General features: G+C 29.7%; 1 protein-coding gene, 2 long non-coding RNA genes and 1 pseudogene across 3 annotated transcripts; all 4 read right to left on the bottom strand.

Moving 5' to 3' along the window:
• Positions 1–2,283: 2,283 nt before the first annotated feature.
• LOC107017458 lies at positions 2,284–2,824 on the bottom strand. The gene is made up of 2 exons (XR_003577716.1): positions 2,741–2,824; positions 2,284–2,637 (listed from the first exon to the last, which is right to left on the bottom strand). It is a non-coding gene; the product is annotated as an uncharacterized LOC107017458 (long non-coding RNA).
• Positions 2,825–6,271: 3,447 nt separating this feature from the next.
• On the bottom strand, positions 6,272–7,477 carry LOC107017441 (annotated as a pseudogene).
• A 5,127-nt stretch (positions 7,478–12,604) lies between these two features.
• Positions 12,605–20,738, bottom strand: LOC107017259. The gene is made up of 3 exons (XM_015217523.2): positions 20,406–20,738; positions 19,134–19,208; positions 12,605–13,077 (listed from the first exon to the last, which is right to left on the bottom strand). The coding sequence occupies exons 1-3, from the start codon at positions 20,485–20,487 to the stop codon at positions 12,773–12,775; spliced, it is 462 nt and encodes a 153-aa protein (XP_015073009.1). The 5' UTR covers positions 20,488–20,738; the 3' UTR covers positions 12,605–12,772.
• Positions 20,739–23,219: 2,481 nt separating this feature from the next.
• On the bottom strand, positions 23,220–24,592 carry LOC107017109. Its single transcript, XR_001456464.2, has 2 exons — positions 24,438–24,592; positions 23,220–23,625 (listed from the first exon to the last, which is right to left on the bottom strand). It is a non-coding gene; the product is annotated as an uncharacterized LOC107017109 (long non-coding RNA).
• Between the last annotated feature and the right edge of the window lie 2,418 nt (positions 24,593–27,010).

The raw sequence follows: 27,010 nt of genomic DNA, 5'->3' as shown, positions 1-27,010 counted from the left end.
GACTCAATTTGTTTAAGGAGTCTGTGACGGCCCGTCGTGCCTACGACGGTCCGTCATGCAGGTCCGTCGCCAAGTTCAGAGAGTCGATTTCAGTACCCAAATTTCAGAAGTCCAATTCTTTTGGAACGAGACACCCTCGACGGCCCGTCGTGTCCATGACGGTCCGTCGTGGGTTCCGTCGGCTCACACAGTTTTTCCAGAAATAAAATCTGCTGCTCAAAACGACTAAACAAGTCGTTACAAATATTCATATAAACATATAATTTTCTTGTACTTCAAATATTTCTTTAGTCCTATCAAAATATAACTATCTAAGGTGTTCCTTAAGAAAATAACATAAAATATGATATGATTAATGACACTAATCCAACCAAAAAAAAAAATGAAATCGCGTAAAAAAATATATTGCAAATTAACAAGTTATAATGGAAACGATCATAATTTAAAAGTATTAAATGGTGCTAAAGTAAGTTTAATAAGTATTAGTTACATGACTAAATATTAAGGAAATTAAAATTAGATTATGTATTTTAATTGTCTAATTTACTAAGGTAAAACTAAAGAACAAAATTCAATATTATTGTCATTCTTAGTGTTGAATTGATTTTTTTTTTTGCATTATTATTAATTTGATTTTGATTTAAACTTTATTATAATTATCAACATCTATGGATTATAATTTGTATTGAACCATTTAGATTTCTAAGTTTCAAACTTGAAATAATATATTAAATGATAAAACTAAGAAAAAATATAAGAAATATTTAAAAATTATATTAGATAAAATACTTTTATGTATAAAATAAAAATTTAAAATTATATATATAATGTCAGATTGAGTTTTTTTTAGTAAAATCAAACCGCCCAAATACAATCAGATTTTTTAAAAAAAAATATCAAACCAAGTCAAATTAAAATCACTAGTCAATTTTTTTCCGATTTGATTCAATTATCTATTTGATTTTGTACCACTAGACTATGAATTCAATTATGCTCGTTGATGTATATTTAATTTGAACTCATCAACTCCTATGAGTTATTCGTTTGTATTAACAATCATTTGATTATCATGGGCTATATGTTTATGGATGAAAAGTATGCATTACTTATAAAATATTTATGATTTTTTAGAGACGTCAATATAGGCTAGGCCCATTGGGCTGACCTAGTCTAATATGATATTTAATAGGGCTGAGTTAAGATTTTTAGAGTCAATTCAAGAAAAAAAAAATTCGGCCCAATCTGAATAAGTCTGTTTATTTGTGGTGCTAGAGAAATATAGGTAGGCCGGTCCGTGGGCCAATAAAAATAACTAAAAAATATAAGGGCAAAGGACAAAAATCACATACTTTTAAAGCAAAATTACCATTTGTCCCTTATAAGTTTATAATTACAGAAATCCTTCAAACTGATATAATAATATAAGCGTTGATACATTAATCTGATGCACGAGATATATTAATCGTTAAGCAAGATACGTTACATTTTATACATGATACACTAATCTGATGTACATTTTATACAAGATTCTCTGATGCGCGAGATACATCAATTTGATGCACGAGATACATTAATTTGATGTGCGAATACATTAATTTGATGTGTGAAAATGAGAAATTTTGAGAATTTGTAAAACTAATAGGGGATAGTGATAATAAGTGAACTTAAATGTGAGATTTCTCTCATTTTTCTAAAATATAATATAATATTAAAATTAAACATTAAAGAATGTTCAAACTCAAAACAATTTGACCGGCCATTTTGTGGCCCACACAAAAATAACTAACCCGACCTGACCCATTAAATGACAAAATTATGGGTTAGCCCGAATGGAATGTACTAGCCCATATTAACAGCTCTATGATGTTTCCTTCAAAGAGGATTTCTTATGATTTCTTTCAAGGAACTTGCTTATAAAAGAAAAACCTATATGATTTAAGTCAAGACTTTACATAATGTTTTATGAATTATATTTGGGACTCATTATAATTTGAGCTAAAATTCCACAGTATGATTTATGAATTATAATTATTTGTTTTTTGGTTTTTCATTCGATGTCCAGAATTCATATTATAGCTCTACTAAATTCTGATCACGCTTTGTAGAGCTCATTCGGAGGATGACGCTTCCAACAAAATTTTCTCCATGCCCCGAGACGGGTGATGATTAAGCCATAATCTCATTACATGCATGATGTTTATACAACTTATGATTTCGAATTTCGATTCACGCTAAGATAATACTTAACTCTCACTACCTTAAAGAAGATATCAAGCATTAAAATTAAGGTTGAATAATTACCTTTCATTAAAACAGACCTTGTATGTAATTGTATATGTGTATAAACAAGTCACACATAGACTACAAATTGATAAAAGGTATATATTACATATATATGGGTGTAATTGTACAAATAAATGTTGCACAATTAAATTGTTCTTTTTAAAACAGATTAAGAATTACAATCTTAAAAAGTATCATAACATTAATTATTTTCGATCAGAAAACAACAAAGTTTTTTGAAATAATAATCACAACATTAATTATTATCGACCAGTCTGAGGCCTAGGAGCTGGTCTTTGGCCTGGGGGTCTTGAAACATTTACTCTTCCTCCATCATTCTCTTCTCCTTCTACACTTTTTTTGGTACATCACAATCATATTATTATTTCAAAAAAAATTATGTTAAAAAACGTAATAATTAAACAAATAAAAGTGTGTTATCTCTAAGTGATGTTACCTTTAGAAGACTTTCCACAAGAAACAATGTATACAAACAAATCTTCAATCTTCTTTATATCTATGAAGAAATTAGTCATTTTTTCCCCTTTTCCTTAGCTAAATTATCTCTCATGGATCAAATGGGATTTATAAGAGAATAATGTTGAAAGGTTCAATATTAAATACTATACTTTTTATTTAAATTATAATCTAGTTGAGAACGTTACAAGTTGTTAGTTCGTAAATCATTATTTCCTATGTCTCGATTTATATGATACTTTTCATTTTTCAAAAGTCAAACTGTTTAAGTTTGATCAGAAATTTGCGCGCGAAATTTTCAATTTTTTAAAAATGAATTTTATATATGTGCAAACTACGTAAAAAGTACTATAAGTAAATAATTGATAATTCAAAATGTTTAAAAGATCTACGAAAAAATTTACGATAAAAATTATATTTGTTTAAATCTTGAAATTTAAACAGTGTCTCATAAAATGCAATGAAGGGAATAATATTTATTATTTTTTATTTATACAAGGGGCCTATTTATGTACAAGTTGGAATTGAAGATGATTTTTATATTTTAAATTGTATTAAATTCATGTATGAACGTAGACATATTCTTGAGTAGTATCAATTTACAATTTGACATATTTTATATTTCAACTATATTACAAGAGGGAATAAACACACGTCAGGTCAACATGTCCCGTTTGGCGTATAAGAAGGTATTTCTATCAAAATTTGAAACCAAACGCATGATGATTACTTCACCCAAAATGACTTGCCAAAAAAATCTGGAAATTTGTAACCAAACGTCAACGAAAATAAGGTGTATTGAAGGATGAACACATAATCAAATATAATAAATCACTTATAAAACTTGTGTAACGACTCGAATCATCGTTATCTGGGAAAACAAAAACTTTGGGAAATTCGGGCTATTATCTCGCCACAACGGACAAGGGGCCGCTGGGGCGGCAGCACCAGAGTGGGATAGGCGAGACAACACGGAAATTATGAGAAATCCTATTTTCTCCATCTTTCTAGAATACCTAAATAAGTCGTAAAACACTCTAGAAACCTTCAAAAGATTGCTCTGAGCTTGGGAATGAAGGAGAAGGAGATTTCTAGCTTGGGAATGGCGAGATCTTACGGATTCTTAGCCAAATTCACCGTGACGAAGCCCGAAAAATAGGAGTTGAAGCCAATAACTCCCAGCAACTGCTTGGCGCCCAGGTAGGCTAGGTTTTATGAATTGAGTAGTTTAAATTTATGTTCACTGCATAATATATGTAAATCAAGTTTAGGATTATGCGTAGACCTTTGTGCACCGAACGATTTATGATTTTAAACCTTAAAAAGAAGCCTCATCCGATGAATTAGGGCTGAGTATGGTGGAATTAGGGTTTTGCATGAGGTATGCAACGAGAACGTAACCAGCGTAGGTGATGGTTGTGATTCTATGTTTGTGTGATAAATGCATATTATTGCTTCATTATGATACTTGTATATGTATGAATATTATAATATTGATCACACTTGTTGTAAATGAGATAGATGAACGATACTTGCCATGAATTCATGATGTTAATGTATGATCTTGATGGTATACTTGTAATATTGATTTTGGTGTGTGTTTGGGATCGATTGCCATGTTCCGACATAACTAACTTGGATCGGTTGCAAAGTTTCGACATAATTTGAATTGGATTGCCACGTTCTGGCATAATTTGGATCGAATTGACACGTGCCGAGTATAATATTGGATCGAATTGTCACGTTTCGACATAAATATGAAATCGAATTGCCACGTTTCGACAACATAACAGTTTGGGTTTGAGTTCGACCAACTACTTAACATAATTGTTAAAATTGAGAATTGTGAAATACATTATTGTTCTTCATATCGAGGTTATTGTATATGTTCTATTTCTGCAATTGATGTGGAATTATATGTTGTGATGGGTTATGTTTGGTTGTGTTGGAAGAACTCGTAGAGTATAGGGGAGAGACGAAGGGTTGTTGGGTGTTGTAATTACGAAAGAGTATTAGATGTAACGTTTGTGGGGAAGAGTGCGTAGGTGGATTTCAACTTGGGGAAAAAGATTGAGGTTAGTGGTAAGGAATTTGTGGGGTGTAGTATGTGACCATGATTGAGAAAGGTTACAAGGAAGTAAGAGTGAGTGATGAGCGGTTAATTGAAGTGCTCATGGGTGAAATTTGGGGTTCATTGAGGTGTTAGCATGTTTTAGGCTAAGAGAAAGCGGTTAGTAACTAGAAAATTTAGGTTCTAAGAAAAGGGTAAAGGTGGAGAAGCGAGTGGTTAATTTCATATAATCTTATTACTTGATTACTTATGTTATGCGGTGGGTGTCGGGTTGACCGATGATGCCTACCAGTACGTGTGTTTGTACTGATACTAATCTTGCTATGTCATTTGACATAGTCTAGATACAGGATTGGTGATGTTCTACTAGGTGAAGAGGAAGAAATCTCCAGCAGCTTCTATTATTTCTTCCGCATAGTGGGAGTTGTGTCTTTTATTTTATTATCCAGTTGTACTCTTAGTAGCTCTCGTACCTGTTTAGACTAGATCCATGAGAGACGTTTAAATTACCTGATAGTTTAATTAGTAGTGTGTCCAAGGAGTTTATATATAAATCATAGTGTTATATTTATTTCGTTTTTCATTACATTTTCCGCTTGTTTTAACTTTTGGGATATGAGGGTCGTTCTACTATTTAGGTGCTATAGTGGGTGCTTGCACGATCTGGTGGGGTAGATGATGACAATTTGTTTCCCCTACTTTTCTAAGAAAAATCATCTTCGTCATATTTAAGATACTTGTGATTCCTAGAAAAAGTATTTTCAAATTTTTGTCAATCATACATGAAATTACTTGGAAAATAATTTATGAAAAATGTTTTCCTTCATAGAACACACCCTAATTAAATAGGTGTTTGGCTATATGATATAAGATCCCAATTTCATATTTTGATTTCAAATAAGCATTTGTTTATGAAATCAGCACAAAATATTTAACTTCAATTAAAAATTTCAAATTTCAAATAGTAATTTCAACTCTTTTTTAAATGTAAAATTTGACTCGTAAATTTATATAAAAACTTGATCTGTAAAATTCAATAAAAAAAACTTTATAAAAAAAATAGGCAAACCAAATTGAAGTATAAGTTTGCTTGTTATACTAAATCCGTCGATTTTGGGTTGTATTTAATAAAGAAATCGAGATCATCTATCAATTTATTACCTTGCAATATATATGTTTAAAAAGCTATCAATTAATGAAGGTAAAATGGTAAACACTAAACTTACTATATCAAAATCACTGTTTTTCTTAATAGATATACCAAATCAAAATTTGACAAATAAAAAGGGACATAGGAAATAGAAAATTTTAAACTTCTAATTTAAACTAAAGAATTTAAGATCAAATTATTTCTTATGACATTTTTTCAAAAAAATAGATTAATCATTACCATATTTTTTTTTTTTGAAAAAAAAAAAGAAGAAGAGCAAAACAAAGAAAGAAACAAGAAAAATATTCATTACAAATTACAATATTAAAAAAGAGAAGAACAAACCAAAATAAAACCCTAGAAAAAATAGCTAGGCTTGTTGAAATAATTATCACAATATTGAAATAATTAATTTCAACCAGTTTTAGGTTTAGGAGCTGATCTTTTTCCTGGACGTGTTGAAAATTTGCTCTGTCCTCTTCATTAGCATTTTCCTCCTCCTCTTCTTCTTCGGTTTGTTCCTGTTCTTGTTCTTGTTCTTGTTTTTGAGAATTTTCTTTAGATTTATCAACTTCTTGGCCTTGTTGAGCAATAATATTTTCTTTTTCTTGATTTTGTGTACTATTTTCTGGTTGTGTTTCTACTACTTGGTCAACTTTTGATGGTTCTGAAAAAATTGAACACATTTATATTATAAGTATGAAAAAAAAGATTTAAAGAAGTTCGATCAATCTTAATCTTACAGAAAAATTTTTTCACTTTATTGAATGAGAAATTGAACACACATATGTATCTAAATTATTTCAAGAAAATGTTAAGTTGAAGACGTAATTTAAATATACATTATAATGTGTTATCATTAACAATTCAAACTTTTAGATAATACTCATATCAAAGATCATGGGCCAACTAGAAGTTGGGGAAATTGTGCAATAAAATATTTTAATAAGTTCTAGATAGAGAGTTTTTCACTTTATTAAATGAAAAGAATCGTAGTATTTTCTCAAACCTAAAGGCTAAAATGATAATACGTTCCAACATTAAATGACATTACTATAAAACAAGACAAAAACAATGCATGAAATGATCATATACTTCAATAAAATTTTAAAATAATAACATGAAAAGGGCTTGTTGACGACACATTAAAGTAAGTAAAATAATAAATCCGCTTAGATTTTTATTGATGAAATCAATCATTTCAATGCAAAACAACACAACAGTGTGAAAATTGAAAAAAGAAAAAATAAATTGAACTCGGCCATTAGAAAATATCGCTACAACATGACATATTTAAAATTATAAAAAAAAAATATAATATTTTGATATACTCGACATATTCAACACTTACCATTAGAAGATTTTCCATCAGAAACAATGCTTATGGATGGATCTTCATTCTTGTTCTTTGTATCTTCAATGAACTCAGCCATCTTTTGTTTCTTCTTAGCTATTATCTCCCTTTGGATCAAATGAGCTTATATATAAGAGATTAAATATTGAAAGGTTCAATGCATACTCTCTATTTGAAATATAATATAGTTGGAGAATGATACAAGTTGTATAAATCATTATTTTATTTTATAAAAAGGGGCCTATTATATAATTGTTGTTCACATTATTCCTATCTTTCCTATGTGCAAGTTTGAAATGATGGTATTTTTTTCTATTGCAATTTGATACAATGATGACTAATTAATTTATATTATTCTATTCAATTATCTTACAAGATGTCAATACATGTCTGCTTGGCGTCTAAGAGGGTATTATTTGGTAGGTTTGATATAAAGGAAAATATTTTTTTTTAATATAAAAAGATAACATTTTAAAAAGTTGGTCTTTTTTTTCTTAGATATTATCTCACATGGATCAAATGGGATTTTAAGAGAACAAATGTTGGAAGGTTCAATATTATGCATACTACTTCTTATTTATTTTTTATTTAAAAATATAAGCTAGTTGAGAATTATTACTTTCTACAAGGGGCCTATTTGACTCCTTATCTTTCTTATATATATATGCCCAAGTTGGAAATGAAGATAATTTCAGAATGGGCCTATCTGATTCCTGTTGGGTTTTATTTGCCCTGATTTCTTATCATAAATAGGTTTTTTTTTAGGAAAATGTTTTGGATTGACTAATCTTTTTTTCTGGTAGAAAAATGTTAAGACTCTATAAATAGAGGAATGTTCCTTCTAACTTAATCAGCATTCACAATGTAGTCTTAAGAGCTTTGAGAGTTTTGGTTAGGGGGAGAATTTATGGGTCACAAGTTTGATACGTTATCACTTGTGTGAACCTCCCATGTATTCCGAGTGAATTGGTTGAGGTTGTTTCTCTCTGTATTTTGTACTCTCATATTTATAGTGGATTGCTCATCTCCTTTGTGGACGTAGGTCGATTGACCGAACCACGTTAAATCTTTGTGTCTTTTGGTATATTTCTCGTTGTCTTCTTACTCGTGGTCTTTCGAGGTTTGCTTTGCTAGCTTCCGCATTTACACCTACTTATTTCCGCCTAACAATTCCTTGTTTATCTTTATTCCTTGTTTATCTTTCTTATATGCGCAAGTTGGAAAGGAAGATAATTTTTTTATTTTTAATTGTATAATATTCATGTGTGGATATAAATATATTTATCAATATGAGTTGCGGTGAAGTGATGAAACTGTTTTACTCTTAATTAAAGGTCTCGGACTCGAGGCCTGGATAGTATATGGAGAACATTCTATTGATAGTGTCACCTCTGAATGAAACCTACACTATGTGATTTAAATTTAGTCGGAATTTATGCCAACCTCCACGCCGGATTAGAAAAAAGAAAAGCATAATATATTCTTGAGTATTACCAATTTGATACAATTTGATTAATCAATTATGTTATTCTATTCAACTATCTTACAAGAGGGAATAAACATCAGGTCAACATGCCTGCTTGATAAATAAGAAGGTATTATAGGGGGAAGTTTGTTCAATGGGCTTTTAATCTGGTTATATCCGTTTCCTTTAGAGATTTAAGGTAAATAATTATTTAATTAAAATAAGTAAAAATTTAAGGAATCCCATAGTGTAATTCAATAATTACATTCTGTCCCGATAAATTTAGTATTTACAAAAAATCCCTTAAATTTGTTGTTCTGTGATACTTTAGACTCTAGTGATACATGGTAAATGATACATGGTAAGTTTAAACTGTTGAGAAAAAAATTGGGAAAAAAGGGTACAATTATTGTTGTTACTAAAACAGCTTAATTTAAGGTAACAGAGCATTAATCACCATAAAATCAGCACGTAATTGGATATTAATTTCAAATTTTGAAAATCAAAGATTATATCATCTATTTTGAAGTCTATTTATCTTTTCAATCTGGCTTCTTTAAATAATTGTTGATCATTTCTAAGAATCCTTTGAAATCCTTAAAGTACACTACGGTCAATTTGACAATAAGAATATATAATGTTTCTCTTTAGTTATAATTGAATATTGGGGTTTCTCGCTTTTATTTTATGTATGTTATGCTTGGTTGAATATCTGTCTTTTTTTTGTGAACGATGCACTCTATTCATCCAATAGTGTTCAATACAAAACAAATAGATGATAACTATCTACACTCCTATCAATTACAAAAAGTCTATACATGCTACAGCTACAAAACACGAGAAACAATCTTACATAGTGAATAAAAAGACAATACAACAACTTCTCTAATTACAAGACCTAAGGGTATGAATTTGAAGCAAGTAAAGGTCTTTGGAAGCTGGAGATGCTTCTGCCTCTGGTGTTTATATGCAGTACAGTTTCCTTGCATAATCAGTCTGCTGAAGATACTCCTCCCCCCTGGAATCTGATCACATTCTTGTCCTTTAGGAAATTGTTGTTAAAATTGACAGCAAACCTTATGGGATGTGTTGGTATCTTTTTAATCTTGTACTTCATTGGCTGCAATTTGAAAATAAAACAACAAATTATAACGATATTGAAATATAAATACTAAATAAAACAACTAATAACTTACTGATACATGGTTTCAGTTTTCAGAAATTCATACTACATGAAAAACATGTGATACATGTCTACTACATGTATCAGTGAATTAACTAAAACATTATAACATGTGATACATATCTAATACATGTATCAGAAACATCTACTAAACAATATACACACTGATTCTCTATGTATCATCAAGTACAGTTGATGACGCATTTATTAAATTTAGTGAATGATACATTATAACAATTTTCAAAACATGTATCAGTACATCAACTAAACAACTAATACCTTACTGATACATGATATCAGTTTTCAGGAATTCATACTACATGCAAAACATGTGATACATATCTACTACATGTATCAATGCATTGACTAAACACTGTACACACTGATTCTATATGTATCATCAAGCACAGTTGATGACGCATTTACTAAACTTATTGAATGATACATTATAACAATTTTCAAAACTTCATGATACATATAAAATATTATGATACACAACAAATTCATGTATCCATGATATTGTTAAATCCCAGATTTAACTCTTTCAAACTGCTGAGTGCTGCAGATATAAAACGGTTGGCTAACAATGTGGAATGGTTTTGCTTTAGTCAGTTCTTTTTGGCAGATAACAAATGTCTTCCACTTACCCAAAAACTTCTCACATCCATCATCTAAAAGGTGAGATCTATTGACATTTAGCGACTTCAACGAAGTGAGAGCTGCATTATGATAAACGAACTATCAGAAACTTCAACAACGTGATGGAATCCCAGAATAGAGAAGTAATTCCCCGAAAAATTCTCTTTTACTTCATAAAGTTTGTCCCGCAAACTAGTCCTAGTAAGTTAACATGGAAATTAAAACAGTAAAAGCAGACCTGTGAGGTAATCCAAACATGACGCAGTAACAACAGACCCTTCCAAGTTTAGCACGACTAGTTTGTACAGATCTGTAAAAGAATGAAATATTATCAAATCCAGATTACATCTTAACGTAGAACAAAAAGGAAATGTTAACTTTACGAAAAGCAGCCGAAGAGACTATTAATTGAGCTTCTTACAGCCAGAGTCTTTGTTTGAATCCATCTGAAGATTCATAGGATCATGCAAAAAGAACTGAAACTTGATGGAGAACAAAACGGTAGAAGTTAAGAGAAGTTGTCCTGCTTCCTGAAATTTTTACTTTTTTAAATTTCAAATTTTTTGAATTTTGAAATTCAAAATTTCAAAATTTGGTCTTTTATTTAAAATTAATTAAATTTAATAATTCAAAATCAAAAAGCTGATTTAAAAGGTTGAGTGTTTAAATGGATAAAATTCAAAATTCAAAAACTGATTTAAGAGGTTGAGTGTTTTAATGGAGAAAAAATAGGCATTAAAATGGGTAAATGTGTATTATAGGAGAGAGAATGTAATGTATCTAAAAACTTACACTAAAATTAAAAAAAAGGGAATTATGTAATATTTAAAAAAAGTAGGGAAAATTAGAGAAATAAAAATTATAGTTGTGTATTTAAGTTATTTTTCCTTAAAATAATCTCTTTTAACCGTGGTAAAATTAAGGGAAAATTATGTATAATGGCAAATTAATAATTCAAATTAAATATTATAACCACACTTTGATTTAATTGTGCTCTGTAACGAACTGTTTGTCAGTTGCCTCTCTCCCTCAAACTCTCACTCGCTCGCTCTGTCGCTCGTCTCTCTCGCTTTTATACTAACACAAATATATAAATGCGTTTGTGTTTGTATAAAGCGAGAGAAAATTATATATATACATATATTTTCGTTTTCCTCTATTCCCTCTTCCAGATCTCGCTCGTCATTCTCCCAAATATCGCTCACCACCCTCGCCTTTCTCGCTTACACAAACAGAAATGAAATGTATAAATTGTGTTTCTGTTTGTATAAAGCGAGAGAAAATTGTATGTACACATGCAAATACATATATCTTCGTCCCTATACTAATCCCTGCCCAATTTTCTTTTGTCTTTCTCTCTTTCTTGTTTTATACATACACAAATTATACACTTGATCTTTTGTATACAACTGTTTTCTTTTGTATATATTTAGCGAATTATACAACTGGTTTCTCTGTATATGTATAGCGAATTATACAAATTTGTTTTTGTATATCTATAGTGAAATATACATATTTATGTTTGTTATGGAGAAAATTATACATAGTATAGCTATACATACAAATATGATTTTTATATTTGCTATATTTGAAAGTTAGTTTAAAATTAAATTGAACAAATTGGACGCTCTACGTACTATAGAGGAACCGAGTCTATTATAGGATGGGTACAATACGAAGGAAAATATAATTTTCAGTTACTTATTGTTCTGCATTTGATATAAAGGCAAATTTTAAAATATAAGTATGTAATCTAGACACATGTTATAGAAGGTTGAGGTGGGTCAAGATCGGATTGGGGTTTGGGGAGGTTGGAATGAGAAAAAATTAAAAGGTGAATATGAGGTATTTTGGAGGATGGAAAATACGATATCAATGCAAAATATCACTTATGAAATTTATTTTTCTACTTAATTTTTCTTATATTTAAGGAATTTGTGATTCCTAGAAGATATATATTTTAAATTTTGATCGATCAAACATAGAAAACTTTAAAAAATAGTTCTTCATGATATTCTTTTTAGAACATATTAACAGGTACAACATTAAAGATGAGCAAAACAAACAAACAAAAGAAACAAGAAACTAGCTCCTTTTTTTTTTCAAAAAAAAAATGATCACAACACTGGAATTTGATTAATTAATTAACTTCAACCAGTCTTAGGTCTAGGAGCTGATCTTTTTCCTGGAGGTGTTGAAAATTTTGCTCTTTCTTCAGGTATAAACCCTTTTGGTAGAGTTTTAAAATCCTCATCATCATCAATCTCTTTTTGTTCTTGTGAATTTCCTTTAGATTTATCAAGTTCTTGGCTTTGTTGAGCAATAATATTTTCTTCTTCTTGATTTTGTGCATTATTTATTGGTGGTGCATCACCTGATGGGAATACTTCTATTATCCCCAAGTCATCTTCTAGTACATGATTTCTTGTTGGTTGTTGGTCATTTCTTGGTGGTTCTGACAAAATTGAAATATTTAAATCATTTCAAGAAAATATTGTATTGAAGACGTAATTAAATAAATAGAAGAAAGTTATTTTAATTAGTTTAAAATTTTAGATGATATTGTGAAAGATTGTGTATGGGCTAACTAGGAAAAAGGAGAAATAAAGTATGCAAAATAACATGCGAAAATGCATAAGTATCCTCTATCTATGTCTGAAATTCCATAGACACAATCATACTATATTAAGGTCCTATTAGCCCTTGAACTTGTTTTATAAATAGTTTTCGACTCCTTTTCGGTCTATGTCACACTATCTCGTTGGCCCAAAGTGTGCTGACAATTTTTTCAAGTTATCTGGTTGATAGTGTCATGTAAGCCGAAAATAGATTAAAAATTATTTATAAAATGAATTCAGGGAGTAATAGAACCTTATTATAGTATAAGTATGTCTCTGAAATTTTAGACATATGTTTAGAGAATACTTATGCATTTTCCCAAATAACATTTATAGAAGCTCAGCCAAGCCTACATTGTTAGGGCAGAAACAGAGATTGTATTTCACTTATATGTCCAATTTATTTCAAGAAAATGTTATGTTGATTTAATTAAGTGAATATAAAATGCCTTATTATTAGCCATTCAAACTTTTAGATGATATTGTGAAAGCGACAAATAATACAATAAAAGATCTAAAAAAGTTCAATCAAGCCTATGTTCTTGGGGCAAAAATGTAGAGTTTTTCAATTTAGTGAATGAGAAGAATTTTACAAATTATATAAATCACAAACCTACATGGATTTGTTAATATGAAAATAAAGAAATTATATGTATCCTTAAGAAGTTTAATCTCACTTTACTTAAAGTTATAGATTATTTCCTCTTAAAATAAAAACGAATAATTCTATTGAAGAAGTAGTGGTACCTCACTCTTCACTAACATCAGCGAACTCAAAAGTTATCAATGAAACCATAAATATATCCTACTTTATTTGACAAGAAAATATATGCAGTAGAAGGAGATTCAATCCAAAAAAATTAAGAGGAAACCTCCTGGCCTGTTTATAACAAACATAGGTGTAAACTCACATGTTCAGAATAAACTCATCTATTCAGGGCAAGCATGATGTCTTTTGAAAAAAAAATTACTTAATCATATGGTGTTCCAGCCCCATATATTTTTTTGAAGCCTTAATTAGGTACAACATACCAACTAAATCTTATTAAGATAATACTTAAGTTGCAAAGTTTGAAACTTAAGTACTTTCATGATGTCATTGGTGTCATTAGTTGTAAATTTCTTCTATAAATAGAGTATTCTTGCTCATTTATAGAACACACCAGTTTAGAGAGAAAAATCAATTTGAGAGCAAAGTGAGGTATTCCATAAACTATACAAGAAAAATAGTATGTGAAGAAAAATAGAGTGTGAGCGATATTTTAGTAAGGTGGAAACCAAAAGAGTGATGTTCCTTTTGAGTGTGTAGTAGTCACTTTGAGTATTGTATTCGTGACTACACAGTGTAAAATTTCTACTATAGTGACATCAGTTGATCCTCTTGGCCCGTGGCTTTTCCCTTATTTAGAAGGTTTCCACGTAAAATTCTTGGTGTCATTATTTTCCCATTTTATTTCCATTACTTTTGTCATATATATATATTTTTGTGTTTATCCGCGTTTTCCCAACAAACTGGTATCAAAGCAAAGCTTTTATCTGAGTATGCTCTGTGGTTGCAACACAGTCTGAACTTCCACATCAGAAAAGATTTACTTTGATTTGTGATAACTATATTTTTAGGAAAAACGATGGAAGTCAACACGAGCAGAATGGTTACTTTGAATGGTGTTAATTATGTCATTTGAAAGGGAAAAAAGGGAAGATCTGATTCATGTCAAAAAAATTTACAAACTAGCATTTACCACTATAAAGCCTGATGATAAAACAGATGAAGAGTGAAATCTGTTGCACAGACGGGTTTGTGGATTCATTAGGCAATGGGTCGACGATAATGTATTGAACCATATTTCTAGGGAGACACATGCTCGAACCTTATGGGAGCATTTTGAAAGTTTGTATGCTAGGAAGACTGGAAACAACAAAATGTTCTTAATAAAGCAGATGCTGAGTTTAAAGTATCATGATGGTTCTCCAATGACAGACCATCTGAATAATTTTTAAGGATCATAAACCAATTATCTGCTATTGGCATCAAATTTGATGAAGAAATTCAAGGTTTGCTTCTACTTGGTTTCCAACCAGACTCTTGGGAAACATTTAGAACTTCATTATCGAATTCTGCTCCGGATGGTGTGATCTCTATGGATTCCACCAAGAGTAGTGTTCAAGAGGTTGTTCTTCATTAGATGTTCCGATAACTAGCCCCAGGGGGAGAAACAAAACTCGTGGTTCAAAGTATAGCAAACAAAATAAGAGCAAATTTAGAGACAAACTTATGGATATTGAGTTCTATCATTGTGGCATGAAAGGGCACACAAAGAAGTTCTGCAGAAAGTTGAAGAGGGAGAACAAAATCAAAGAGGAAACTATAAAAGATGGCAATGAAAATTTCCTAGCCATCATCACCACCAAAGATCTTGTTATCGTCCTTGATGTGGATATAATAAATATTGTTTGTGATGAGTCAAGCTAGGTTGTGGACACTGGTGCCGCATCTCATGTGACATTAAGAAAAGATTTTCTCTTCCTATACTCCTGGTGATTTTGGAACCTTGAGTATAAGTAATGAAATTATTTCTAAGGTGGTTGGTATTGGTACAATTTGTTTGGAGACTAGTCTTGGAACTAAACTAGTTTTGAACAATGTGAAACATGCTCCCGATGTTCGTCTACACCTGATTTCTGTTGATGTATTGGATGATGAAGGATATATTGATACCAACGGTGATAAAAATGGAAGCTCATTAAGGGTTCCTTGGTTGTGGCTCGTGGTAATAAACGTTCTGGTCTATACTGGACTACGACATCTGTTTGTGTTGATATGGTGAATGCAGTTAAACCACGAGCCAAGAGGAGAAACTGATATTACTATAATAAGGAATTCTACACTGTGTAGTTACGAATACAATACTCAAAGTGACTACTACACATTCAAAAGGAACAACAGTCTTTTAATTTCCATCTTACTAAAATATCGCTCACACTCTATTTTTCTTCACAAACTATTTTTCTTGTATAGTCTATCTAATATCTTACTTTGCACTCAAAATGATTTTTCTCTCTAACTTGGTGTGTTCTATAAATGAGCAAGAATGCTCTATTTATAGAAGAAATTTACAACTAATGATGTCACCAATGACATCATGAATATACTTAAGTTTCAAACTTTGAAACTTAAGTATTATCTTGGTAAGATTTAGTTGGTATGTTGTTGTACCAAATTAAGACTTTGAAAAACAAGTGGGTGTTCAAAGTTAAAGTTGACGAACATAACTTCAATCCCTAGTACAAATCTAGATCGGTTGTTAAGTGATTTTGTCAAAGAAAGAGTATTGACTTTGATGAAATATTTTCTCATGTGGTGAAATGTCTTCGATTCGCACAGTTCTAGGTTTGGCTGCTAGTCTTAATTTAGAGATTGAGCAAATGGATGTGAAGACCGCTTTCCTTATTGGAGACCTAGAAGAAGAGATTTATATGGAACAACTTGAGGACTTCAAAGTAAAGGTAAAGAAAATTTTGTGTGCAAACTCATGAAGAGTTTATATGGCCTAAAGCAAGCTCCTAGACAATGGCACAAGAAGTTTGAATCTGTTATGGGAGGAGCATGATGATAAGAAGATTTCATCAAATCATTGTGTATTTGTACAAAAAATTTCTGACAATGATTATATCATCCTCTTGTTGTATGTGGATAATATGTTAATTGTATGCAAGAATACTTCCAAGATTGACGAGCTGAAGAAAGAGTTGTGTAAGTCTTTTTCTATGAAAGACTTGGGTCATGCCAAACAAATTTTGGACATGAGAATTACTTGTCTCAGAGATGAAAGGAAGATTTATTTGTCGCAAAAGAAGTACATTGAACGTGTACTAGAGCGCTTCAATATGAAGAATGTTAAGCCTGTTAGTACACCTCTTGCTGGTCATATGAAGTTGAGCAAGAAGATGTATCCTACAGCTAGGGAGGAAAAGGAGAAAATGGCCAAAATTTCATATTCCTCTGTCGTTGGAAATCTAATGTATGCAATGGTATGCACTAGACATGATATTGCTCACGCAGTTGATATTGTCAGTAGATTTCTTGACAATTCGAGAAAAGAGCATTGTGAAGCCGTGAAATGGATACTCAGGTATCTTAGAGGAAGCTTAAATGAATGCTTGTGTTTTGGAGCATCAGATTCGATCTTGAATGGCTATGGTAGGTGACCTTGATAACAACACTACTTGATATTTGCTTACTTTTTCAGAGGGAGCTCTATCATGGCTGTCAAAGTTGCAGAAGTGTGTTGCACTATCTACAACTAAAGCTGAGTATATTGCGGCTACTGAAGCTGGCAAAAAGATGATAGTCATATGATATGACTAAAGCGATTTCTTCAAGAACTTGGTTTGCATCAGACGAAGTACATTGTCTATTGTGATAGCAAGAGTGCAATAGACTTGATCAAGAACTCCATATACCATGCAAGAACAAAACAAATCAACGTTCGATATCATTGGATTCGTGAGGAAGTGGCGAGTGAATCATTTCGCGTCAAAAAGATTCACACAACTGAAAATTCTTCAGATATACTGACCAAGACGATACCTAAAGACAAGTTCGAGTTATGCAAAGAACTTGTGGGTGTGAGCTCTCTCTAAAGAGGATGAAGATACCTCCTTCCAGTGAATGGGACTAGAGGGGGAGATTTTTGGGGTTCCAGACTCATATTTTTTTTCAAAGTCTTAATTTGGTACAACAACATACCAACTAAATCTTACCAAGATAATACTTAAGTTGCAAAGTTTGAAACTTAAGTATTTTCATGATGTCATTGGTGAAATCATTAGTTGTAAATTTCTTCTATAAATAGAATATTCTTGCTCATTTATAGAACACACCAAGTTAGAGAGAAAAACTATTTTGAGAACAAAGTGAGGTATTCCATAAACTATACAAGAAAAATAGTTTGTGAAGAAAAATAGAGTGTGAGCGATACTTTAGTAAGGTGGAAATCAAAATAGTGTTGTTCTTTTTGAGTGTGTATCAGTCACTTTGAGTATTGTATTCGTGACTACACAGTTTAAAATTCCTTACTATAGTAATATCACTTGCTCCTCTTGGCATGTGATTTTTTCCTTATTTTGAAAGGTTTCCACGTAAAATTCTTCATATCATTATTTTCTCATTTTATTTTCATTATTTTTATCATATATATTTTTGTGTTTATCCACTTTTCCCAACAAATCACTCACATCATTTGTCATAGTCAAAGCCACAATTAAGGTCGAGGTCGAGCGATAATGACGAGAGAAGACATCTTCTGCTTAACTCTTTAACAACTAAATAAAGTGTTTCTTTGTATACTGACAAAACTTTTCATTTTTTCTATTAACGAGGGAGAAATGACTTTTTGTATTCCCTTCACTTGGTTCCCCCGCATTTCTCAATTCTTATTTTTTAATTCACACCTTACTTACATCCACTAAATATGACATAATTAGATATCAAAATTCAAAACAAGTTAATGACCATTTTTCAATGCGAGATCTAAAAACATATCTCTTTGTAGCACCATGGTACTAAGTACTCTATGGTTCGGGGCTTTAGTAGGTCTAGTGATATATATTAATCGTTTTTTTCCGGATTCATCGACATTCCCCGTTTTTCATTCTAGTAATTGTCATGGGAAAGAATAAAGCAAATTAGAGATCCAAATACCACATACTTCAATATGATTTCAAAGCGAACTGTTTGAATCCCTAGCTCTTTGCCACTGAATTGAAAATTGAAAGAGACTTATGGAAGACATATTTAATTAAAAAAAGTGTATTTATAATAATAAAAAAATGATATAAGAAAAAAGAGTGAAATTTATATATATAAAAAAGGACAGGCTTCAACTCTTACCTTTAGAAAATCTTATTGGTGTTATATTTGTTGCTGGACCAGCTTGGTCTTCTTCTGGTACATCTCTTGCAGGTTCTAAAAATTGAACACATATCCAAGTTATGATTTTAAGAAATAGTTCAAAGGCATATTTAAGTTATAAAAGTTAATGTGCTCTCTATCCGCTTAAATTTTTAGATTTAAATTAGATAATCAATAACTTCAAAAGAATAGTGTTCCTATAAAGAAAATTAAGAGTGATCTTTTTCTCTAGACATATATGACAATTATTCTTCATGTCTTATCATTAGAAAAAGATTTTCCACAAGAAACATTGTATATGAAGAGATCTTGAATTTGTTCTTTGTATCTTGATAGAAATTTGCCATCTTTCTTTCTTTAATTTCTAGTTATTTTTTCCAAGTTGCAATGGATGGAAATGAGCTTTAATTTATTGGCATATTAAACTTTGAAAGGTTCAATAGTTACCATATATTATAAATGACCTTAGCTTGAGATCCATATGAAAAATTAAATTATTAATTTCGAGAAGTGTTAGCTGCTACTAGCTTCTTCCTATAATATTCACGTATTTTCTTCATTCATTTTTATTTGTCAATTATACTATTTTGTGATGTTCAACAATATTTGTCTAATTTATAAAATAAGTTTAAGACTTGAGAGTGTTGTCCTCTCCAAAGATATATTCTTGTAAATCACTTGACTATATAAAAGAAAGTATGTTTGAGTAATTTTAGTCCAACAACTGATATATATCAATGACAATGATTTAGCGAGACAAATATGAAAGGGAAAATGTATAAGTACCTCCTCAACCTATGCTCGAAATTCCAGAGACACACTTATACTATATTAAGATCCTGTTACCCCCCTTAACTTATTTTATAAGTAATTTTCTACCCCTTTTCGGCCTACATGGCACTAACTTGAAAAAAAAGTCAATTAGCGTTGGGCCCACAAGATAGTGCCACATAGGCCGAAAGGAGTACAAAATTATTAATAAAATAAGTTCAGAGGGTAATAGGACCTTAGTATAGTATAAGTGTGTCTCTAAAATTTTGGACATAGATTGAGGAGGTACTTCTGCATTATCCTAATATGAAAAGATGACGTGAGGATCGAACCAATTTACTAGTTTTAACTGTAACTTAGAGACATACACGCACAGATAATTTTCAAACATAAAAAGAAAAATTAAAAAATAAAAGAGTTTCTAACATGAAAAATAAAGAAAGGGAGTCAAAAGTTACAAAATAATTTTCAGAGTCTTACCTTTAGAAGATTTTCCACAAGAAACAATGTATACAAACAAATCTTCAATCTTCTTCTTTGTATATGTGATGAAATCAGTCATCTTTTTTTTTTTTCTTTTTGTTTATATCCTTAGATAGATCAAATGGGATTTATAAGAGAATAAATGTTGAAAGGCTTAATCATCGTACTACTTTTTATTTAAAATATTATCTAGTCGAAAACAGTACATGTGCGTTTGTTCATAAAACATTACGTATTTTATAACATTCACATGATTCATTTCTATTTCTCCAATGTGCTAGTTGAAAACGAGGACAACTTTTTTTTATTTTTAGTTATATGAAATGTATATTCAACTACCAAGTGACACCATTTTGACTTATATATATATATATATATATATATATATATATATATAAATAAAAGTGGCTGCCAACTCATGATGATCCACTATATCGTAAAGTTATTATAATTTTTCGGTGTCCTTTTAGTCCTATAACGGCTGCTCTAGTTAAATATAAAGTGACACTCGAAGTTGTTTCAAAATTTTTAAAAGATATTTTAAATATGCAGATATTTTATTACTCTCTTAAACTATTTTGAATATATAGTATTACATCATTTTTGAATCAATTCCAAATTTTAAATAGCAAGTATAATTATACATTAATCATTGTGTGATGCGTGTTAATTCAATTTGAAATATTATTTTTTTTCATTTTAAGTTTTTCTTTATTTCTTTCTCTTACTTTTTGACTTATTTTAGTTTTATTATTTAATTTTAATTTCATTTCAATTTTTAATTCATCTTTCACCCCAACTTTCAAGCCTCCATTTTCTTTATTTATTTCTTTTTCTTCACTTCTCATCCTCACCTAACCCCACACTCATATTAAGTTGAACCCCTCCATTTTTTTTATCTTCTTATTTGATCAAATTTCTTACTTTCCAAAATTATACTATTTTCTAGATTTTGTTGAGTTATTGATAACAAAACTAATTATTTTTTTAAGAAAGATCAAAATTTTGAAGGTATCATTATTTAATTTTTTACATTTTCATATAAATTCAAAACTAGAAATGATAATTTTGAAAGCATAAAAATTCTCCGAAAATAGAAAAAGTTTAATTAGAATTTGAATAAAAAAACTAGATAATATCTACTAATCATCTTGAAATCTAATGAGTTTATCACATTGTTCGAAATGTATTAAAATATCTAGATATAATTTTAAAATTGAAGAGAGTTAAACTAATACTAGAATAAAAGAGATATGAAGTTGTGGTAAAGAGTGACATTGAAAGTGATAAGTTAATAAAGATGATAATGAATTTTTGAAGAAGAAGGAAGAAAGAAAAAGAAAAAAATAACAAGGAGAAAAAGTTAAAATAATAAGAAAAATAAAAATATATATTTTATAGTAAAATTTTTGTACAAATAAAATTATATTCGTTTTTTTAATCTGTTCACGCTATTTAAGAGAGTGCATACACTCTTCATGCCAAGTGAACAAAAAATGATGTAATAATATCAGTTCAGGATTATTTAGGGAGATAATAGAACACTAAGGTATCTTTTTGAAAATTTTGAACAATTTCAGGTGTCACTACTTTATATCTTTTCTCAAAGAAAAGAGAGTTATCAATTTTTTTTTTATATATTTACTCCTAATTCTTGGGCAGTGTAATTATAATATTCAACTAATATACAAACCAGTATTTAGTCAATTTATCGAACATATTTAGCTGTTTTTCTGAACACAACTAATCGTTGAAATTAAAAATTAAAAGTTTATTTGGATGAAGTTTTTAGGTGTTTTAGTATTAAAATATTTTTCAAAGTATTTTAATATCTATTGGATTTTTAGGCTTTGATTTTTATTTTTTAGGCTTTGATTTTTATTTTTTAGGCTGCCAGAAGTGTTTGTTTTCTTTTTAAGAAGTTAGTTCTTTTTTTAAAAAAATAAAAAAGGTGAGGAGTTTTGGAAAAGATTTTAAGAGAAAATAAGAGTTTCTAGGTATTAAAGTTTGTTTTTTCGCTAAAAGGACTTTTCTTAAAAACAATTTCCAGTAAAATACATTAAAAAAGTTTGGTAGTACATTAATAATGCTCAAAAGTTTTTTTTTTAAAAGAAAATTTATTCATTATACACAAATTGTTTTTAGTGTTCTCGCCAATTTTATTGTTATTTTAGAAAAAAAACAATTATCAAAATAAAATAATTTTATCAGTTTGTTCAAACAGACTATTACGATATATAGTCAAGATAAAAAAACTGTTTTATTTAAGCACATGATTTTATAAATAATAACAAAAATAAGTTAAAATCATAAAGTAAACTTTTCAGCTTAGGACTTCTGATTTATAAGGTCATAATTAAGCTTTAAGCTCGTCCAAATAATCTCTAAATAAATAATCTCATCAACTGACGATCAAGAGCCTAGCTAACATTAGTAAAATGAGTTCGACAAATACAATAGTTTAATTTGATTCAATCTTTACTATATTTATTAAGAAACTTAAATGATGATATATATTCTTCATTTTATTTTATTTGACCGATATTGATTTAGAAGTACTTAATTCCTTTGAGAAAATATGCATTAGAGGTTTGTTCTACTAAATACTAAATAAATTAAGATAATTAATGGTAAGAATAACATTGAAATAAGAGGATAAATTTCTTTCAATTTTCTAAATGACCAAGTAATTTTCAAATTTAAATTTTTGTAGTATTATCGAGTAAAATGAAACAAAATTAATATATTATAAAATAAATATAAAATTGAAAATTTTTAATTAATCAAATTAAATAATCAAACCGAACACTCTTCCAAACCAACCTTAAAAAATGATATAAAGCAAAGTCTTTCGATCCACGCCAACACACAAGTTGTATATTATTACATAATATGTATGTTTCCACATCATATTGATAAAGTATATTAAAAGTGAAAATAATATTACTTTCTGTCAAGTCGATTTCAATACTCACTAAGTATCTTATTATTTCAGCTACTTAACGATAAAAAGAGAGGCAATTAAAATTTCCAAAAGTTGTATTTATAATTATATTATTATTTCAACCAATGGTAGGACCAGGTCGTTTGCCAGGAGGTGTTGGAAATTTTGCTTTTTCAACTACATGCACCAACTTCTCATCTTCTACTTCTTTTGCTTCATCTTGTTGATCATTTATAACTACTATCCCTTGTCCTTGTTCTTTTTCTGATGATTCTAGCAAAACAATGACAACATATATTTATTTTCACATTATTTTGTGATTTTTTAAAAAATAATTTGATATTTGAAATTTAGTGATTTGATTAGGGTTTGAATTTGTATGTTAGAGGGTTAATTTAAGAAAGATGAGTTATGTTAATTTTATTTTTTTTATCAAAATTTTGGAGTTTCAAATTTGACATGTGAAATTTCAGGATAGGACAAGGGTTATTACTCAATAAATTTGAGATCATAAAATTTATTTGTGGAAATTTAAACTCTAGGACAAGAACTATTTCTCAAAAACAAGGTCGAAAAGTGGCTAGTCGATGCTATTTTTGCAATAAAAAAAATGAAAAAAAATTGGTTGTGGGAGAGGAGGGGTCAAAATTGTATGATTAGTACAAATTTGTGTCTTAGAGATTCCATTTAAGGATTAAGAGCTGCCTACAAAGGATATTTTGTTGTCCCCCAAAATTCATTAATAATCACTTTTCAATTGTTGTAATTTAATAAATAAACAAATAAAAGTTCTAAAATTTCAATTTCTACGAGTGAAACTCTAGTTATCGAGATTTTACTGGTAGAATTTGAAACTTCAAGACAATGACTATTTTTTAAAAACAAAGTTGAAAAGTCACAATTTGACACTATGTTTTGAAAATTATTTAATTTTGAAGTTCAAAAAATATAACGTCTCTTATTTATTAAAATAAAAAAATTTCAACCATTCAACAACATCTATCGATCTGTGGTGGTATGAATCATGAAAATCATAGTGCATACATTTATAGATACAAAATATATAGATTTCTATTGTTACATACCTTTAGCAGGTTCTTCACTTGGAGTAATAGGTTTAGTTAACAGATCTTGAATCTCATTCTTCATATCTTCAGCCATCTTTTTTCTTTTGTGTATTTTTTGCTTCAATTGAGCTTTATATTGGAAAAATGTTTGGTTTATAAAATTTAAATACTTTTTTTTAAAAAATAAAATAAAATACAGTAGAGGACCAGGTGGTTAGCATTATAAAAATAATAAGATGGCGTGCACATGATTATACATATTCCACTTACCCACTTGATCAATAAAGACATGAAGATCCCTTTTTTTTTTATTGTATTTTTTTATAAGAAAATAAATTAATTAAAATCTCCTATTTACTCTAGGTGGAGAAAAAACTTTGGTTGCCTATACTATTTTTATCATATTTTATTGTCATTTTGAAATTAAAAATATCCATCTTTTGGATTGTTATTAGAAACAAACAAATTCATGTATGTCTAATCTAAGTCAAATTCATATATTTCATCTAGTTCATTTTGTTTGTGGATAAATGATATATAAACCACCACTCCCCCCTCCCCCACCCAAAATAAAAAAAATTGTTAGTTTGATATAGAAATAAAACTTATTTGAAAAATAATGTTATCAATTCTTAAAAAATATGATTTTTCAGTGTTTAGATTCATGTAGAGTTGTGGACTTGTGGTAGTGATGTTAGAATAAGGATAAGGAATATGAGAAATGGAAGTAGGGTTTAATATTTGGTGAAAAATCACTATTAGAGTGCCAACAAATAAAGTAATCATTTCACATGGGCAATGCATTAATAAAGCTCCAACAACAAATAAAATAATCCTACTCCCACTACAAGTCTACAACTACAACTAGAGCCATCAAAATGGGCTTGACCCGCGAGGTCGGTCTAATTCAATCCTTGAATTAAGTGGGATTAGGTCTAATTTTTTTGATCCATTTAAAAATGAGATTTTTTAGCTCTGCCTCACTTGACCCACTAGCCTCGTAGGCCCAACCCTCTAGCCTCAGAGGCCAGCATATATATATATATATATATATATTAGTATTTTATTTATAAATGTTTTATCAATAAATATGTTAAAAACATAAAAAAAATCATGTCTTTTAAACTAACTTGTTTTTTGTGGAAGGAATGGTTGAAAGATCAATATTTTTTCGCCAAATCTTTCGTTGACTATTATGTATTTTGGTAAGCATTCACCGAAGAGTGAGATTCATGAACGATTTCTGTAAGTATTAGTTGAAGTGTGTGATTCATAAATGGAAGTTTTTATGTATTGATGTCCTGTTCATAGACGTCAACATCCTATTCTCTTAGATACGATCTCCTTCTAAGAGAGTAATATTGTTCATTTTTTGGTTGAAGGGCCAACCTGTCCCAACCCGCGGCCCGCTTAGGATTGGGTTGGACCACTATTTTATTGGTTCTTTAACTAAAAAGGTCAGTCTGCCCCAATCAATTTAACTCTCCAGCCCGTTAGGGTTGGGTTGGGTTGGGTTGGACCAGTCCATTTTGACAGCTCTAACTAGTGGTGTACATAACCGAATCGAAAACCGAATCAAATCGTAAACGAGTCAAATCGAAAAAAACTCTGACTAGTGGTTTAGTTTGACTTGATTTGGTGTTGTGAAAAAAAACCCGATTATATTTGGGTTGGTTTGGTTTCAAGTAAAAAAAAAACAACCCGAGACCAAACCAACCCGACATTAGATATATAATTTTAAAATTTTGTTATAGACGTAAAATACTTATTTTGATATAATTTTCAAATATTTCTTATACTTTTTCATAGTTTTTATCTTTTAATATATTTATTCATGTTTGAAAGTTAGAATTCTTAATAATCTAATAAAGATTATAGTTCATACATGTTGGTAATTATAACAAAGTTTAAATAAGAATCAATTTAATACTAATGCAAAAGAAAATAATCCAACACTATGAAAGACAATAATATTGAATATTTATTTTTTAGTTTTACATAGCTTTAGACCATCAAAATACATGATTTAATTTTACTTCTTTTAAATTGGTTGGATGACTTTTAGGTTATAAAAATAAAATTTAGAGACTTTTCAAAAGAAATAATAATAGTTGAGTGACTTTTGGGTTATAAAATAAAAGTTGAGTGATTTTCTATGTGAATTATTCAAAGTTGAGTGACTTTTTGAGTGAACTATTCAAAGTTGAGTGACCATATGAGATATTATCTTGTTTAAAAAATCATTCAGTCTTTCTTAAATTCTATGTCAAGTCAAACTAAGAGTGTGTTTGGTATGAAGGAAAACATTTTCCAGTTTTCCCATGTTTGGTTGGGAAAATTGTTTTTGAAAAATGTTTTCCAAATCAATTCATTTTCCTCAAAATTAAGGAAAATGACTTCCTTCAGAAATTAAGGAAAACATTTTCAAAACTCTCCTCCAATTTAAAATTACATTTTTTTTTGGGAAACATCAATTTCAAAAAAATATTTTCAATTTAAAATTTATATTTTCCACCCAATCCCTGACCCCCCACCTCCACCCACCCACCACCGGCCAACTTCAAATTTTCATTTTTTCACTCCTTCCCCCA

This window comes from Solanum pennellii, chromosome 4, assembly GCF_001406875.1.
Source record: "Solanum pennellii chromosome 4, SPENNV200".
Taxonomy (NCBI): domain Eukaryota; kingdom Viridiplantae; phylum Streptophyta; class Magnoliopsida; order Solanales; family Solanaceae; genus Solanum; species Solanum pennellii.
Note: the sequence above shows the minus strand (reverse complement) of the source record. Positions and strands in the feature narration are given on the sequence as shown.

Bases quoted from the DNA above. Each gene is read 5' to 3' on its own strand.
- LOC107017259 (XM_015217523.2), bottom strand. From the start codon at position 20,487: ATGACTGATTTCATCACATATACAAAGAAGAAGATTGAAGATTTGTTT. The intron at 19,209-20,405 runs GTAAGACTCTGA...TTCAATTTTTAG, and splicing joins TTGTGGAAAATCTTCTAAAG to AACCTGCAAGAGATGTACCA. The intron at 13,078-19,133 runs GTAAGAGTTGAA...CAATTTTGTCAG, and splicing joins ACCAATAAGATTTTCTAAAG to AACCACCAAGAAATGACCAA.